The sequence below is a fragment of the Megalobrama amblycephala genome, linkage group LG4 (genome assembly GCF_018812025.1).
Source record: "Megalobrama amblycephala isolate DHTTF-2021 linkage group LG4, ASM1881202v1, whole genome shotgun sequence".
In the NCBI taxonomy this organism is placed as follows: Eukaryota; Metazoa; Chordata; class Actinopteri; order Cypriniformes; family Xenocyprididae; genus Megalobrama; species Megalobrama amblycephala.
In genome coordinates, this window is record NC_063047.1 from 26,235,860 (window position 1) to 26,253,955 (window position 18,096).

Consider the following 18,096-nt stretch of genomic DNA (forward strand, 5'->3'; position numbering starts at 1 on the left):
ATATAACAGAAAAACACAGACATTTACAATTTTTGCATTAGCCAGACGCTTTCAGAGGCGAGAAGTTATCAGCATATCGTTCCTCTTTGTCTTCATCTTTCAAAAAGTCTAACTAACAAGGTACATCTCTTTCAAAAGATAAACCGTGTCTTTGTCAAGCATTAAACTGCATGTATGACAAGCAAAGCCAATCCTCTGAATGTCTAAATTCATTGTCTAAAGCTTTTGATTAGTTCTCTCTCGTTTTTATCCACACACTCTTCATTTATGCGTACTAAAAACATCGCGGAACTGCTTCTGCTCAATCACAGATGTATTCTCAGTGTGAGCCCAACAAAACAATACAGCAATTAATGGGAAATAAAACTGCTGAACTAATCTCCAGACTGTCTAGTGCTCTTCTTACATTAGACAGTGAGAGAAACAGCGGCGTTTTGAAAATTTTTCAAAGGGTGGGAAATTTGCCAAAAGTGCAGTGAAGTGTAGTTATGGTAACATTAAAAGGAAACTGCTCATCCCGTGGAGATTGTGTTCAGCTCAGCTGAATGCACTTTGTTCGGTTTCAGTATTAAAGCTCTTTGAGTGAGAGAGGCTTCTGAGCAGCGTTTAACTCTGCATACATTACTACAAATGATGCCAGCTAAATCTTTAATCCAATTTAGCGACAAATACAAAGCTCTTTCACCCTCCCTCTCGCTCTCTTTTCAGTGTCTCTTTCATCTGTGGCTCAGCTATCTTCAGTTTCACTGCAATTCCTCAGAGGAAAGGCCAGTGAAGTCCACGCTGAAATCTTCTGGCTTGCAACTTAGCAAACAATGCAATTGTTCTTTTTGTCTTTTAGTTTTGCTGACTGTCTGACTAAAAAGAGTCTGCGACTTTCAGTTGCCTTTCGTTAAAGATACCAGTACAAGAAGTGAAAAAAACAAGACTTTCAGAGCGTGTACTGAATTAAGTGAACTTCTCATCCATTTATGAAGCATGTCTGTAGGTGTAAATACATTACTGCATGTACTATATCTGCCATGTTGACACTGTACTTAGATCCGTGCGTCTTTCTTGATAGGTAAGGAACTTAAAAAGAGTCGCTTGGCTCACAGTTCACCTCTTTTTTCTGTCTTTTTGATGCATCTGGTGGTTCCACAGCCCCTGTGGCCTTAAAGGGTTAGTTCACCCAAAAATGAAATTATGTCATTAATGACTCACCCTCATGTCGTTTCAAACCCGTAAGACCTCCGTTCATCTTCAGAACACAGTTTAAGATATTTTAGATTTAGTCCGAGAGTTTTCTGTCCCTCCATTGAAAATGTATGTACGGTATACTGTCCATGTCCAGAAAGGTAATAAAAACATCATCAAAGTAGTCCATGTGACATCAGTGGGTTAGTTAGAAGTTTTTGAAGCATCGAAAATACATTTTGGTCCAAAAATAACAAAAACTACGACTTTATTCAACATTGTATTCTCTTCCAGGTCTGCTGTCAATCCGGGTTCACGACTCCGCAGTGACGCTGCTGACGTGTTATCCGGTGCGCCCGAGCTTCGTTTACAGTCTGAGGGAGACGCACGCTGTATTCAAGCTATTCTACATTGTTTGTATTTTGGTATTGCTATATTTTTTAAAATGGTGCGTAAGTGTGCATGTCGCGGATGTCCTAATCGCCAAAAGCAACGGCGTAAAAGTGCATTACCAACGCCGACAGATGAAAGGATTCAATGGAATCAATTCAATGGAAAGGATTCCAGAAGAGAAGACAATGCTGAATAAAGTCGTAGTTTTTGTTATTTTGGGACCAAAATGTATTTTCGATGCTTCAAAAACTTCTAACTAACCCACTGATGTCACATGGACTACTTTGATGATGTTTTTATTACCTTTCTGGACATGGACAGTGCACCGTACCTACACTTTCAATGGAGGGACAGAAAGCTCTCGGACTAAATCTAAAATATCTTGAACTGTGTTCCGAAGATGAACGGAGGTCTTACGGGTTTGGAACGATATGAGGGTGAGTCATTAATGACATAATTTTCATTTTTGGTTGAACTAACCCTTTAAGAGTAAAAAAGTGTTCTCTGGTTGCACACTTCAGTATGACTATTTATTCATACGACATTCTACACACTTTGCACACTGTGTAACAGTGAAGGAGGCATATTTGGATGCAGAAAGAGGATACAAATAACAGACATAATTCTCATTAAAATGTGTCACATCACATGCACTTGCACTGTGTCCTAAATAGTATGCAAGATTAAAGGATTAATTCACTTTAAAATGAAAATTACCCCATGATTTACTCACCCTCAAGCCATCTTAGGTGTATATGCCTTTCTTCTTTCTGATGAACACAATCTGAGTTATATTAATAAATATGCTGACGCGGCCAAGCTTTATAATGGCAGTGAACGGGGGCAGCGAGTTTGAAACTCAAAAAAGTGCATCCATCCATCATAAACGTACTCCACATGGCTCCGGGGGGTTAATAAAGGCCTTCTGAAGTGAAGCGATGTGTTTGTATAAGAAAAATATCCATATTTAACAAGTTATAAAGTAAAATATAGCTTCCGCCAGACCGCCGTTCGTATTCAACTTGAAGACGTAGGAAGTAGCGTAAGAATTTTGAACTGCAAGAGCCATTACACTTTCTTCGTAAGTTGAATACGGAAGGCGGTTCTCAAACTAGTAACATTTACAAAACGTTAGACAAACTTCCAACTAAAACGTTTCAGAAATAAGACAGTTTTTTAACTTATAATGTTTTTGTGCTAACATTTTCAGAAAAGGCTAGATAACTCCGGACAAACATTCTAATAACATTACTAGAAGAATGTTTGTTCAAAACTTCGAGAGAACCGTGCCAGAACTTTAGCCAAAGTTTTAGTTAGCTAGGATGCATGATTTTCTATATTTATTCAGTGGGGTCCAGTATTGTTTTGTTTTTTCGTTTGTGTTCCACATAAGACAGAAAGTCATACAGGTTTGGAACAACATGAGGGTAGGTAAACAATACTGGCAAACTCTTTTGCAGTACATACTTCCACTTACCAGTGAAGTGCATACTTTCAGTGCATACTATAAGTAGGCGTATTGGGATCCAGCCCAGTGAACTCCTGACAGAACATTAAAACATCTAAAAATGTTATACCATCAAAAGAGCGTAAGGTTTGTATGGGCCGAGTTACCCAGGATGCATTGAGGCCCCTGGCATCGATCGGTTGGATGAACGTCGGGCCTGTATCTCTTGTTTATATGCGTAGTATGTGTGCTGGAGTGCAGCCAGATCACAAGCAAAGCTCTCCATCAGAGTACATATATTCTGCACTAGAGGCAACGCTCTTTTAAAAGCAATGTGTTGGTTTACATGCACCTCTCTGAGTTCGAGCCACAATGGGGGCAAGACCTACAGTTTGTGTGTTTATGTGTTTGTGTACATGCCACGCTCGAAACGCAATGCCAGAGATCTGCGGTGAGAGCAGCTGCCCTTATTTTTATTTCGGTTTTCTGAGCGAGATGGATAAGGAGGAAGGCAGAGGGATGCTTTTATCAGCACGCCTTGTTTTTGGCCTTGTATGCACACGCACACTGAAGGTTTAGACCCTGCCATCAAGCACACAGGGGAAAGAGTCTCTTGTGGTTTGAACCAGAGGGATTATGGGCTTTAGCTCTCTATCAAGCTCACTGTGTTGCCATATCTCTCCCCCTGTTACTGGCTCCTGTCTCTCTCCCACAGGGCCTGTGCCCTTCAAATACTTGGCTGTGTAACAATGGCCTGCTGTGCACAACGCCACCAGTGTTGCCTAGACGTAGACGTGAATCTAGATCTAGATAACGCCGTTATATACAGGTGGGGCAGAAATGCCACTCAATTCATTTCACTGGGAAAAAAAAGAATTATTTTTACGCATAGTTGTTTGCTGTGCACGTATGATTTCAACCGACTCACATTCACTGATAATATAAAGCAGAGGTATTTGATTTAAGTTCCAAGAGGTCCAATCTCTACATCTCCTTCCCAGCAGGGACAGTCCAAGCAATCATAGCTTACACTGTAAAAGGAGCCAATATGTAGGATGGCTATGAAACCAAACAAGCAATGCAAACCATTATAACTTAAAACAAATTCTGTAAAGTCATTTATAATATTACAAAAGATTTCGGTTTTAAAATAAATGCTGATTCGAACTTTCTATTCATCAAGAATCCTAAAAATAAAAAAAGTGAAATATTAAAGATATATATATATATATATATATATAAAAGAAAATATTAAGCAGCACAACTGTTTCAACCTTGATGATAATAGAAATGTTTCTTGAGCACCAAATAAGCAAATTAGAATGATTTCTCAAGGATCATCTGAAAGATTGGAGGAATAATGCTGAAAATTCAGCTTTACCATCATAGAAATAAATTACAATTTAAAATATATTGAAAAAGAAATCAATTATTTTAAATTGTAATAATATTCAAAATATTACAGATTTTACTGTACAATAAAGGCTTAGTTCACCCAAAAATGAAAATTCTGTCATTAATTACTCACTTTCATGTTGTTCCAAACCTGTAAGACATTTTGTTCATCTTCGGAACACAAATGAAGATGTTTTTAATAAAATCTGAGAACTTTCTGTCCCTCCATTGACAGCCTAAGCAACTACCACTTTCAAGACCCAGAAAGATAGTAAAGACATCATTAAAGTAATCCACTCCAGTGGCTTAACCTCAATTTTATGAAGCGAAAAACATAATTTACCACTTTATTTACAAAGAAATTAATCTCAAACGGCCGTTCACAAGAGCACCAAGACGCATGTGTGTTGTGTTGTTGCAAAAGCAAACGTTGCATGAACATGTTGGAGATTAATATTTTGTAAATAAAGTGGTAAATTATGCTTTTATTTTGCGCAAACAAAGCACTCGTATGGAGCGTCGCACATGACATGCAAGAAAAAAATTAAATTGTGCGCACGATTTACTAATTCGTTCCCTCGATTTACTAATTCGTGCACACGAATTACTAAATTGATTTACTATTTTGTTCCTTCGATTTATAAATAAAAGTAAATCGAATTAGTAAATCATGCACACGATTTAGCCTACTGTTTTTTTCCCTCCATGTCATGTTTGGGGCTCCATACACTCGCTTCATAAAATTGAGAATAAACCAATGGAGTCACATGGATTAATGATGTCTTTACTACCTTTCTGGGTCTTGAAAGTGGTAGTTGTGTAGGTTGTCACTGGAGGGACAGAAATCTCTCAGATTTCATTAAAAATATCTTCATTTGTGTTCCAAAGATAAACAAATGTCTTATGGGTTTGGAATGACATGAGGGTGAGTAATTAATGACAGAATTTTCATTTTTGGGTGAACTAACCCTTTAAATGAATGGAGCTTTGTTGAGAAACAGATTTTTTTTTTTTTTTTTGTGACATGCATATTTCATCATTATGTAATAGGATTCAGAATTGTGGTAAATAAGATGGTTCACTGTAGCACTGAGTCTCTGTATGGTGTTTGGGGGTTACTAATCTCTAAGTTTACCTAAAATTGTCTTAAATCAACTGTCTTCACCGGGACACCATGCATGACAGGCAAGGTCGTGGAAAAAAATGATGCCGTCCATGACCAGGATGCAAGGGCACGCCAATCATCACATGCAGGAAATATTAAGGCAACTTCCTTTTTTTCTGCTGCCAGTAATTGATTTGAAATATTTTGTGGAAGTATGACAGATGTGCTAATAAGGCAAAAAAAAAAAAAAAAATGCAAAACAGTTCTCTTAATTAATGTACTTGTGCACAGTTGTTTTACTCTATTAAATATCACTAATTAATAATATTTTTCTATGAGTTTTGGTACCCTAATTGTTCAAAGTAGCCTTGAGGCAACAAAATAATTCATAAAAGATATTGACATGAAATGAGATGTAATATAGTTTTCCATGTAAAATAAATGCGTGGTTTAAAGGTTAAACCTCAAACTGATAACATTAGATATGTTTAATCAGCCCTACCGTACACTTTGTGTAGAGATGCAGCTGCACTTCTGCAGTATAAAAAAAAAAAAAAAAAAAAATAGAACTTCTGAGTGGAGTGGCTGTTTATATCAATATGAAAAATGATTCACAGCCCAGGTGGAACCAATACTGGGTTCAGATGTGGAGCAAAGTACGCTAATTGGTGACTTCTGATATATAGGATGGATATATACAAGCTGTAAGTCAAGTCTAAAATCATGTTTACCTTATAATGGCAGAGAAGAAATGACTCTTATGGTAAAGTCAGAGAGCTAAACCCAGAGCTTTTTCGTCTGACAGCTGAACAGAACCAAAGATGAACTAATTAATGACTGTAGCACTGAACCAGCAGAGAAGAACAGGAGTGCTGCTTTAGCCATTTAAATTACAATGAGAGGGTGAGAGAGACAGAAAGAGAGTGCGACAGACAGAGAGAGAATAAAGACCCCTCAAGAGAGACCGGGTATTGAATGAGAGCCCACATATGGATCTGTTAATGGGATACTCTGACCCCCTCCGCCACTTCAATGGTTAAGTGACAACAAAATCCGCTCAAAGTGGCTGAGCATGTCAAGGTATGTGGGCATAAGGAGGAGGAAAGTGAAGCAGTGAGGCTGAAAGACAAAAACTTCTACAGTGAATTCAAATGAAGACAGAATGCAAAATCTGCCTCTCCAGCAAAGCCACCTCAAAGTCAACATGAAACAGCCTTCACAGCCCATTCTACTTTCGTATGTGATGCATTTCATAGTATATTTCTGAATATTTATCAAGATAAAAGTAGGCCAGGGCTTGATTTTATTCATGTGGAATTCATGAAAATTGGGCGTTCCTCACCAGAACCTACTTTTAAAGAGGAGATGTGAAGGTTAATGTTCAAATTCACCCTCCAGAGCATCTCGATATATCCCAACGGTAGAGTACGTTCATGCATTTGGCAGACACTTTTATCCAAAGCGACTTGCAATTCATTCAAGGTATACGTTTAATCAGTTCATGCAATACCTGGGAATGTAACTCATGCACTTAGCATTGCACCATGGTGTTGCCTTTTCAAACCTTTATTATTTGCTAATACTTGCATTGTTTTTATTACATTATCATTAAATGACTGTCAACTACTGGCAAGGTTTTAAAAAGGCTACATTACTTACAACAGAAGCCTAAAATGCTACATTATTTTTTACAAAACATTATTTCCGACCTAAAGGCCCATGCACACCAAGAACGATAACGATAACGGTAACTATATTTGCGTCCACACCAACAAACGATAATGGTCTGTTTATTCTAAGCTTGTGCACTGCGGTTTCAAAGTGTGTAACGTTACAAAATGTTTTTGCTGTTCTTACATGGCTTTAACCAGCCGATGTCCTCAGCATGCTGAGTTAACAGCTAGTGTAATTGATCTAATCTAACACTGAATTTAGCTGACAAAGTCAATATGGTGGAATAAAAGCAACACCTAGTCTTTTTCACTGCAACTTCAAAGAAAGCAAGATATGTTGTCGAAACTAGCGCTGGATACCGAGGTAATTTTATGTTACACTCAGTTTTGCCAAGTCCACGGTTTTCCCGTGGAATCGGGCTACTTTTACACTGTTGTCGCGGGTTGTTTTTCATATCCGCGGGTTGAATCGACCCCATATAACGTGATATTTAGCCCATGAAATGCGAGTTTTACCAGGGGGAGGCCCACCAAAAATGAGGATTGGGCTATTGGGCGGGTTTTGTTGTGAAAACTTGGCAACCCTGGTTACACTGTTTGCTTGCTGGCATAATGATCTCATCATTAATACTTCTCACCATTTATTCTGAGGGTATGATCGATTATTTTTTATTATATCCATTATTCTTGAAAAGGGGGTTTTACTTGTCAGTGGTGGCATTTTCTGGACCTCGGCGATGAACTTCTCCACAATGTCATCTGCCATTTTAACCAAAATGCGTGAGCCCTTAAATTAGAATGGATTCAGCGTTTTATCGCTCAACAGCTGGAAAAAAATCGTTCTGAAAGTGATCCCAACGATATCGTTTTTATCGTTATAGCTGTGGTGTGGACAGTGGAAGTTGTTTCAGAAGTTAACGATAACAAAGACATTTTTTTTTCTTCTGAATAATGCCCACCAAAAATTGTGCACAATAAGGCAAGAAATATGCATTAAGAATGTGAAAAGGGTCTAATTTTGATTTTGTGTCGACTTGAATAATGTCACAATGATGTATTTTTATCAGTTTTACGATCCTCATTAAATGAATCTGATAAGTATGTCTAATAAGACAGGCCTGAGGTGGAGTCGTCTCACTCTCCGTCTCTGCAGAAGGGAATTGCAGTGGCCCGGTTCACGGTGCCTGAGGGGCCAATCTGCACACGGGGCCACAGAGGCACACACTCAGAGATTGGAGACTAGAGCACTAGCAACGCTGCAATTATCCTGATTACCAACCAGGACGACTTCACGCTCCAGGGCTGCTCTGAACCCCCTGAATGTTCGGTCTCTTTCTTTCTCCAAAGTCTACCTTCCTGTAACACCGCAACAGCACATCTGAGCGCCAGTCAGCGCAAAGTGTAATCCAACTGAAAACAAATCATCACTCAAAGAGATGGTGCTTCAAAGGACAGGTGCAGCTGGTGATGGTCCATATGTCTTCTTAAAGCCAAAGAAGATGAGAGGCTCTCTGAGATTCTATACGGGGTCTAATGCTATTATTCGTATGGACGCTAAGAAGCCTATTGTTCCTGACACCAATCTGTCCCTCTGTTTGCATTAGGGCTTGGGCCAGTTCAGCAAGAAGCTAAGCAGAACTGGGTTACGCTTCATAAAAACTTTAATTCACATAATATAATGCTTAATAGATCAGCAATTTACTACATTCAAATACAATGTGTGTTATATATATATTAAACACTTATCTCAGTTTAATGTGCAGAGACAACTATAAGCCTTTGTAGGTTGACTTCCTGGGTAGTGTAAACACTGTCTCTCTGTGGTGCTTTCAAAACATTGTTCTGCTTGAGTGGTCCGACAGGTCAACATATGGCATGAGTTTGAGGCGGGACAAAGTATTTGTCCAAACAATGGAATGGTTGAAAAAACCTGTTTGGAAAAGATAATCATTTTTGCGATTACATTTGGTGCTGCTAAATATGTTTGACAGTCTGTTTCATGATATTTCAAACTATTGAATGTACAGTAGACTACATCAACTTGTTTTAAGTGAAATTATTTTAATAACTTTACTGTAAAAAATATGGTAGCAACATTTTATGTTTTACGGATTTAAATTAATTCACAGTAAAGAATGCATATTTCATTAACTGAAATAATGTTAATATAACAAATTACTAAAATCAATTTATACCTTTATAATATACTCACAACCACCTTGAAAACATAGGTGGTAAAGAGAAAGCCACATGTAGAACCAAGGTTCATTACAAGTAGCTTTTCCATATATATAGTATATTAGGTACACTGTTCAACTGTTTGTTAATGCAAATATCTAATCGGCCAATCACATGGCAGCAACTTGTGCATTTAGGCATGTGCTGAAGTTCAAACTGAGCATCAAGAATGGGGAAGAAAGGTGATTTAAGTGACTTTGAATGTAGTATTGTTCTTCTCAAACTGGTTTCTTGAACGTGAGTTCATTATACTCAAATGGCCTCCACAGTCACCAGATCTCAATCCAATAGAGCACCTTCGGGATGTGGTGGAACGGGAGATGTTATTATGTCAATATAGACGAAAATCTCAGAGGAATGTTTCCAGCACCTTGTTGAATCTATGCTATGAAGAATTAAAGCAGTTCTGAAAGCAAAACGGGGTCCTACCCGGTACTAGCAATATGTATACGTCAGGAAATGTCAATTTATGGTTTTTCACTGCAAATTATAAGATGACTTGCTCTTTTTCACTTTCAAAAACTACATAAAATTACATGAAATGTCACATTAGGACACTACGGTCATATTATGTGAAAAGAGTAGTATGACCGAATTCACAGTATTCATAAAACAGTAGGCGAAAAGGTACCCAGATGACCTACTATTCCTGGTGAGATTCTGAAGTGTGCATACGATAGACATTTTACTATCCTATGAGGCCATGGGAGACGAGTTGTGAATGGCAATGCAACTGATGCTGGTAGGTCACATTACGAATGTAGTATGTCCATATTACTTTCATATTACACATATCCATACAATTTTTTAGAGATTGTGAAGTAATTACTGATTCAAAAGAAGTACCCACTTAGCATGCTGTTTTGGATGCAACCAGAATGCAGCGACTGACCAATCAGAAGCAAGTATTCTAGAGAGCTTTGTGATAAAATAGTTTTTTTTTTTTTTTTTTTAGAGGTTAAAATTGTTTAAAAGGTTTGTTGAATGTTCTACAAATCTTCTTATCATTATATTAAATTTGCCTTTTTTCAGATCAAGTGTTTCTGTACACTTAAAAGAGAGAATGACTGTTAGAAGTTGCACATTGTACAGTATGAGAGCACCATCAGCATCCAACTGATTAAACCATTGTAAGTCTAGATAAAAATAAAAGGATGCACTCTGAATTGTAGAGGGCAGAACACGAGAAGAAAGAAAGACTGAAAAGAGTCCTTTGCTGCAGCGGACTACTCAAATCCATTAACACAGCAGAGATAGAACATAAAGGATGACAGCAGCAGGGAGGCAGAGAGGAAAACCCCCAGGGATGTGATCAGACGCACATCTTTCAAGCTGACAAAAACTACACACGGAAAAAAGACAGCGTGCACTCTGAGATGTTTATAGACTGTTACAACTCTGGTTTCTCTAAACCAACATGAGCTCACATACTTCAGAGCACATTTATCTAGGATATCACCCCTTATCTAGCACAAACACAGCACTGGATGACTAAAAAAGTAAAAAAAAAAAAAGAAAAAAAAAAAAAAGAAATCTGCTTGAAGACTTTAGTATTTTGGAAACAGAATGTAGGCATGGCCGACTTCAGGTGTATTGCCTGTATTCCCTGCAGGTCCCCTTGTTTGTCTTCAAAGCAAGCGGTGCACTATTATGAGCTAATCTACAGCAGATCAATACAGCACACTCCAAGCATGCTCAGCCTGACTAACACAATCACTTCTTACATGGCTTCTCTGCAGAGACACAATGGATCTCTGAGGACATGCACTGTAGCGTATTTGCCGATTTCTGAGGAGAAACACTTTAACAAAGCATTTTAGCTGCTCTACGACAATGTTTTTGCATTAGTCTTTCAAACTGAGAAACGTGGGAAGTTACATATTTGACGAAGCAGTCAAAATATTTTTGACGACTGTTTTGGAATGTAACTAAAGTCAAGATGAACGGCTGAGGTGAAAGAGTTCCAATTCTTTGGAACCCAAAAGTAGATATTTTAGAGAATGTTGGGGTCCAAACAACAGAACAAGTCATACAAGTTTGGAAGTAAATGCTGACAGCTGGGGTGAACTAACCCAAGATTGCGGTGCCAAAAGTTTGTGAAATTCTAGAATGGCACAGTAGTGGTTTAGAAAATAACAACCAATTATAAACCATACTGCATACCTCTTAAATATTCGTGCATAAAAGTATTACATGCTGTGTATCTTTTTTCTTTTTTTGTGTGTGTTTGAGGGAAAATGTTGAACAGTGACCACAATTGGAGTGACTGGCAAGCAGTAATTACAACAGGTTGCATGCTGTACATGTCAAATCAATGTTGTTAACCTCATAAATGTGCAAATAAGAATCTTAACCCAGGTTTTGCAGTGTCAAGTCTCAAAACCTGACTACCTGAGACCATTTAATAACCCAGGGTAAAGTATGAACTAAGGATTAAGTTAACCTAGGGTTAAAAATGATTTCAATTGTGAGAAACTCACTAATGCGCATTTAGTAGAGAGATTTATTCAGTTCAAGCAGTGCTGGGGAAAGTTACTTTTAAAAGTAATGCACTAATTACTACTATTATACTGTGTTACTCCCTAAAAATTAACTATTGCTGTTACTTTTTATGGAAATGTTACTTTTGTGTTACTTTTTCTCACATGGGCTGGGCTTGCTTGTTTATTTTTAATAACAAAAAAGCTATATTTTAGTAAATGTAAAGGCCCTTTCTCTCTCACACACACAAAAAAATTAATATGAATAAGCCTCAGGCTGAAGGAAATGCAAATTCATGCCTGCACTGTAGAGGGCGCAGCTCAAACAAACCTTTCAGCTGTGCTGCCATTATGAATCACAGAAGAAAAGGATGCAGGAGACGTTCAACACTCTTACTTCAGCAAAAAATGAAACACAAATGTGATGTTTATCAAATCATTTTTGCTTATTTGTATGGTTGAATTTGGATCATCAAGGGTCAGCAGTAAAGACATTGGTTATTAAATACATATATAGTTTATGTAATTTAACATTTCATTACTGCACGTTTGCGTAATATTTGCATTTCACCGTTTTTATTCATTTTGAGGAATACTGAATCTGTTTTTGTTCAACTGAGATGAGTAAATGCATGTTCACATTTAGTCTTACAGAAGAATTAAGCTAGCCATGTTTACACAGCGCACTCAAGGCCTCTGCACTTCCGATTTCTTTCAACATGGGGACAGATGTGGTGTAAGTCGATAAATGGGAAAAAAGTAATTTGTGCTACGTATTTGAAAACGTAACCCAGATATTTTCATTATTAGCATTGAAAATTTCATTTTTGTAATACAGACAAGGTCAAAGCAAAGACATGGGTTTCTCAATAAATTCTTGAAATCAATTTATTTTGCACCTCAAAACAAGAAGGGAATGAGTATGTGGTACATTGGGAATGTAGACACAGCTGTAGTTTTACATTTTCTTTTTTTTTTTTTTTGGTGTAAGCTCAGAGAAAACAAAATTGTTAATACAGTCATAATAATTGCACTTCATAAATCTAGACTGTAGCCAGCTTTTTGCCTCCGCCAGAAACACCCCGTCGCCTCTCTCGAGTTTCTAAATTCAATTTACCAATGAAATTTGACTGACAAAAGAAATGCTAATTTAACGCCAGGGACCGCTGTGCCCATCCAATTTTTCTTTATTTCCCCCCTCTCTGTCCCACAAGGCATTAGTCTTCTCAGTAATCTAAGTGCAGTACATTCACAGGAAAGTCACAGTCGGAATAAATATTTCAGTGTTGAGACAAAGCTTCCGAGCGGCCTCAACCTGGCTCGAAACCGCTAGCACAGAGCTGAGAAAAACACTCGACCCCTCTCCTTCCACCTCTGTTTGAGAGAGGCACCACAATGATTGTTTTTATCGTTTCAAAAAGAGGAATGGTCAAGCGACACCTCTGATAGGTTAACTCCCCTCAGGTCTTCGTTTAATGGAGTCACTTGTACTTCTAAACTTCAAAGCCATGAGGGAGAAGTAATGTGATCCCTAACCAATCAAGAACAAGATTTCCAACAACAGACAGCTCATTTTCGCTATTCCAATTCAGATTACTTTTGGCATGTCAGAATGTGTTTATTTGATGTTTCTTTTCAAAAAGACCTGATCGGTCGAACCTTGTTAATGAGGGTGGTCTCATTTCAGAGCTTTACAACAACCGATTCCTTTTATATCTGCTTATTTGGAGATTTGATTCCAGTGTAGGTAAATAAATGAGCGTTCTGTTGTTTAGTTCTCGGTGGTGATTACACCGTGAGAACAGCAGAAACTTATACTGCAGCCAAAGGAGAATAAAATCAAAATAAATGACCCTTAACGAAACATTAAAAAAACTAAGCATTTTACACTCTTACTCCCTTAGCAGCCAATGCATATTATATACTACAAATATATATAAAATAAAACAACAAAAATAGGTTCAAGTCTTCAAGTTCTTTAAATACATTATATTCAAATGTCTAATTTCCAACCTCCCAAGACTTTCACACATTTTTACACCCCAAGCAGTGCAATTTCTATGAAAAACAATTATCGCTAAGGTTTTTCCATCTTATTCATTAACGCCACCTAAAAGCACTGATCTAGTTGCCTTTTTGGTCTTTGAAATGTTGTAATGTGCGAATACCGTTACCTCTTACAGTGTTTTGTCAGCACAGTTTAGTCGTATCTTTTATAGACAACCATGGTGCTTAAAGACCATCATTCTTCATCACGTTAATCCAATCGGTTACTTGCAATGTGGGGAGGAGAAGAGGCCATTTACTTCATTTAAACCATTGACTCTCACCAAAAAATTATTAGTCTGATAAAACGATTCAAAAAGAAAAAAAGATAAACAATTGGAAAACAACCAAAAAAAATCCCTCTTGGTAGAAAAGAGAGAAAAGAAAAGAATCACAGAATCCACATTTAGGAACATTCCAATTCCCAGCCAGCAATTCGCTCCCAGCTCTGAGCTGAGAGGCACCGATTGGCTTTCCAGCATTCACCCAACCATGTTTTGATCCAGATCTCCCCCAGTCTGCTTTGAGCAGGATCAAGAAACTCCACTGCAAATCTAGGCAATGGCAACAACTGCAGTTTGTGATTAAAGATTTTCCAGTCGCTCTTTATATTGGTCAGCCCGGCTCTTCTTATCTGTAAACAGGGAGGCGGATGTGTGCATGCTGGTGGTCCAATAGTCTCGGCACAGACACAGTCTCGTATCCCTTCCCCAACATCTGCTCCTTGATGCAGGGCGGATGGATGTCATTGATCAGGTATTCCAGTGACTGCAGACTGCTGCTCAACACTGATGTATTACATAGACTCTTACTGGGCAAACTGCAACACAGACCACCCGTGCTGTCGATGGGGGGGTGGTGGTGATGATGATGATGGTGGTGGTGATGATGAGGGTGTTGGTGATGGTGGGGGAAAGCCAGCTCCCTGTGCCCTGTCACCGGTCCAGCTGTGGTGGTAGCTCCCGGGAGCTCTTGTGGGTTGTAGCAGTCGCTGTCTGGCGTCACCAGAACGCTGTTCCACGGAGGCGCAAAGTACTGGCCCACAGAAAAGTTCCCATGCATCCCTACACAGTTCAAAGGGGAAGAGCTGACCTTGTCCAGTCCACCCCCGCCACTCGTACTGGCTGTCATTGGATAACCTCTGGAGGAGGACACCTGTGCCCCTCCGAGCATGATGGACCCTCCCGGGGCACAGGTTTCGGGTGACTTGCTAATGGCACCTCCACCTCCGCTCCCCCCACTGTACATCCTCAAAACTGCCTGCTGCTGCTGCTGCTGTTGTTTCTGCCACAGCAGGTAGTCCATACCTTCGGGATACACCCCAGCCTTCATCACCTCCCCATTCTGCCCTGGTAGCACCGTCCCTGAATAGGCCATGTTTCCCTGCGGAGCCACACTAGTGACATAAGTCCCCCCTGAGGAGTTAGCGGTGCCCTGTTTGGATGGGCTGGGGTTCGGAGGTCCTGTAGATGCCCCATTCTGACACACCTGCTGCAGAGCCTGGGCTTGGCAGTGCTGGTTGATCTGGTAAATGATGCTCTGGATGGAGGGAAGATTTGACTGAGGAGGAAGGTTCAGTCCTCGGCCCCCTGCCACAGGGATCACAGAACCGGCCACAGTGACATTAGGGGGGACTGACAGAGTGGTGGCCTCTGGCGGTTTGGGATGCCCTGTGTGGTACACAATCTGTCCGTGGCAATGACCTAAAGTGCTGCTGTTGGGAGGTGGATAAGGAGCCACTGCTATCTGCGCCGGAGACAACTTAGTCCTCCTGCCCTCTGAGTTTTTGAGGACACCCTTTGTTGAGGGTATGAAAGATGATGAGGAGGATGACGATGATGACGATGATGATGAGACTTTGACGATCGCTAACAGACCCTGGTAGCCCCCAGTGTGAAGATGGGGATAGGGGCTGTAGCGCTGTCCAGTGGTGTCATATCCATTCACAGTCCGGTTAAGGTGCTTGTGTTGGGGTACCCTGATGTTGGTGGGGAAGATCTTGATGGACAGAGGGCTGTTGGCTGTCTTCTGCGCGTAGGCATCCAGCTCTGCTGCACTGGGGTAGCGCGGGGAAGGCATGGGGACAGTCAGCTCACCTGCGAGAAAAAAAAATATAAGAATATCTTTAGTCAGACTTTGATAGAGTTGGTATATGGCGCACAAACTTAGACTTTATAGCACCTTTTTGTCATTTTGGCAGATAACGATGCTACCGGTCTAGACATTCTTCTAAAGTCTTTGGCACTCTGTAATACTGCACTTGTGTGCGAATCCCAATCCATTTTAGTAGAGACAAGTGTGACAAGCTTCCAGTAAAGACCTCCATCTTTGGTTGAAGGTCACACAGTCATTGCCTTCAGGTGTGTAACAACTCTTGGCATCACCTTAAATTACCTGCTCTTCTTGGTGGATCACATTAAAACAGCAGTTCTGTCTTTTCCACAACAAAGAAAATAAGTCCCTTCCTCAACTTATATACATGAATTGTAAGTTCTCAGCTACCCATTTAGTATTTGGCATTGACCTTATGCGAGTAGTTTCTTCATTGGTAAGAAAATGTCTGCTAAGAACAAAAAATCTAATTGTACAAACTGCAGATACATAATTCACAAATTATGTGAATACTGAATGTTTTAAATTCAGCCTCTCTATAGAAACTATATTTAATTCCTTACCCAGTTCTCTCTCTCTTTCTCACTTTATATTCCAGTAGAGGTTTATCCCTGGATAAATAGCTCTTTTTTAACTTGAAATCAGGCACCTAAGGCATTATTAAACCAGTGCTTTGTGAAATTAATTTGGCCTTTCTATTGTTCAAAATTGGGTTACCCTTGGAGACGGAAAGGAGAGCGAGCAGGAAGTAAGGAGGATAAAAGACTTGTTTAATTGCACTGACACATTTGAGATTTATAAGTAGCACCAGTAGGTCTTAGCCTTGGCCAGGCCAATTTCTCAATTATTCAATCAGACCATCTCCAAATGAAGAGACAGACCTACATTACCCCTCCCACGAACCCCCGAAAACTCTACTCCCTGGGAATTCGTAACCGGGTTTTTTTTCAGCCTCTACAGAGAAACTGTGAGACAAAATGTACTGCACAAGCTTTGTCATAAAACATGATTGAGATATCCATTAAAAGCTGTGCTGCTAAAACTCACTGACTCACTCCTATTAAAACGCAAAGACCCACATGTTGGGCAGGGCAGGAAATGATAAAAAACCCAATAAGCCTTAATGTCTAATAGTACCCAGACAGCAAGACACAGTGTCCTTGTAGATGGACTCTGTTTTGGCTTGATCAGGGTTTTGAATCAGGCGTTTTCAGAGAAACCTGGAGCTTTTGGGATTCTGAGAAAAACGAGTTGGGGAAACAAGGAGAAAGAGCTGCGAGAGGCAGTGCAGAGGATGAGCGGAGGTGAAGGGCCGTGGTGAGATTGGATTTAAACGACATTATTCAGGCAATTTCATGGCTACTTAGTTCAGTGCTACAAAAAGGCAGAGCGGGAGCAGGCAAAGCACTCAATTTACAAGTGATAAATCAACTGCCACAAATGACTACCAACCCTCTCAAAAATTATATTTTTAAGAAAAGTGTGCACATTTATTGGTTGTTTTTATCATTCTTACTAAAATTAAACTGCCAGAAATGACAGTGTCAGCAAATGTCAGAGTGGTTTTTCCAGAACTCTAGGGATCCAGCTGTGAGGAAGTTGTCACATTTCTGATTGTCACACATAAACATCCTTCACTCTCTGGCTTCCATTAAGCTGGCACAAGTCAATCACTCAAGAAGCTAAATCTACACCATCCATGTGCTCTAAGCCCTTAAAATCTAATAGCACATGGTAAAAGTAATTCCCAGGAGATAAGTGATGAAGTTGCATATCTAAGCAGAGTCTGTATATATATATATATATATATATATATATATATATATATATATATATATATATATATATATATATATATATATATATATATATATATATAAAATTTATAAAATACGCTTTTAAAAATAGTTTACAATTATAATCACACACTGTATAAAATATGTTACACTGTTAGATTAAGATGTGGCACTTCATTCAATACTTCAATATTGTCTATATTATAATTTATTTTTAAAGATAAACAATACTTCA

At 39.1% G+C, this 18,096-nt stretch overlaps 1 protein-coding gene across 4 annotated transcripts in view; it reads right to left on the reverse strand.

The window, feature by feature from the left end:
* Window positions 1-12,777: 12,777 nt before the first annotated feature.
* fam222aa (family with sequence similarity 222 member Aa) overlaps window positions 12,778-18,096 on the reverse strand; it is a 99,777-nt gene continuing 94,458 nt past the window's right edge. For all 4 annotated transcript variants that reach the window (XM_048188627.1, XM_048188625.1, XM_048188626.1 and 1 more), the window contains one exon: window positions 12,778-16,049. In XM_048188627.1, the coding sequence (XP_048044584.1) occupies window positions 14,584-16,049 (1,466 nt within the window). In that variant the 3' untranslated portion in view covers window positions 12,778-14,583. The remainder of the gene's footprint in view (window positions 16,050-18,096) is intronic.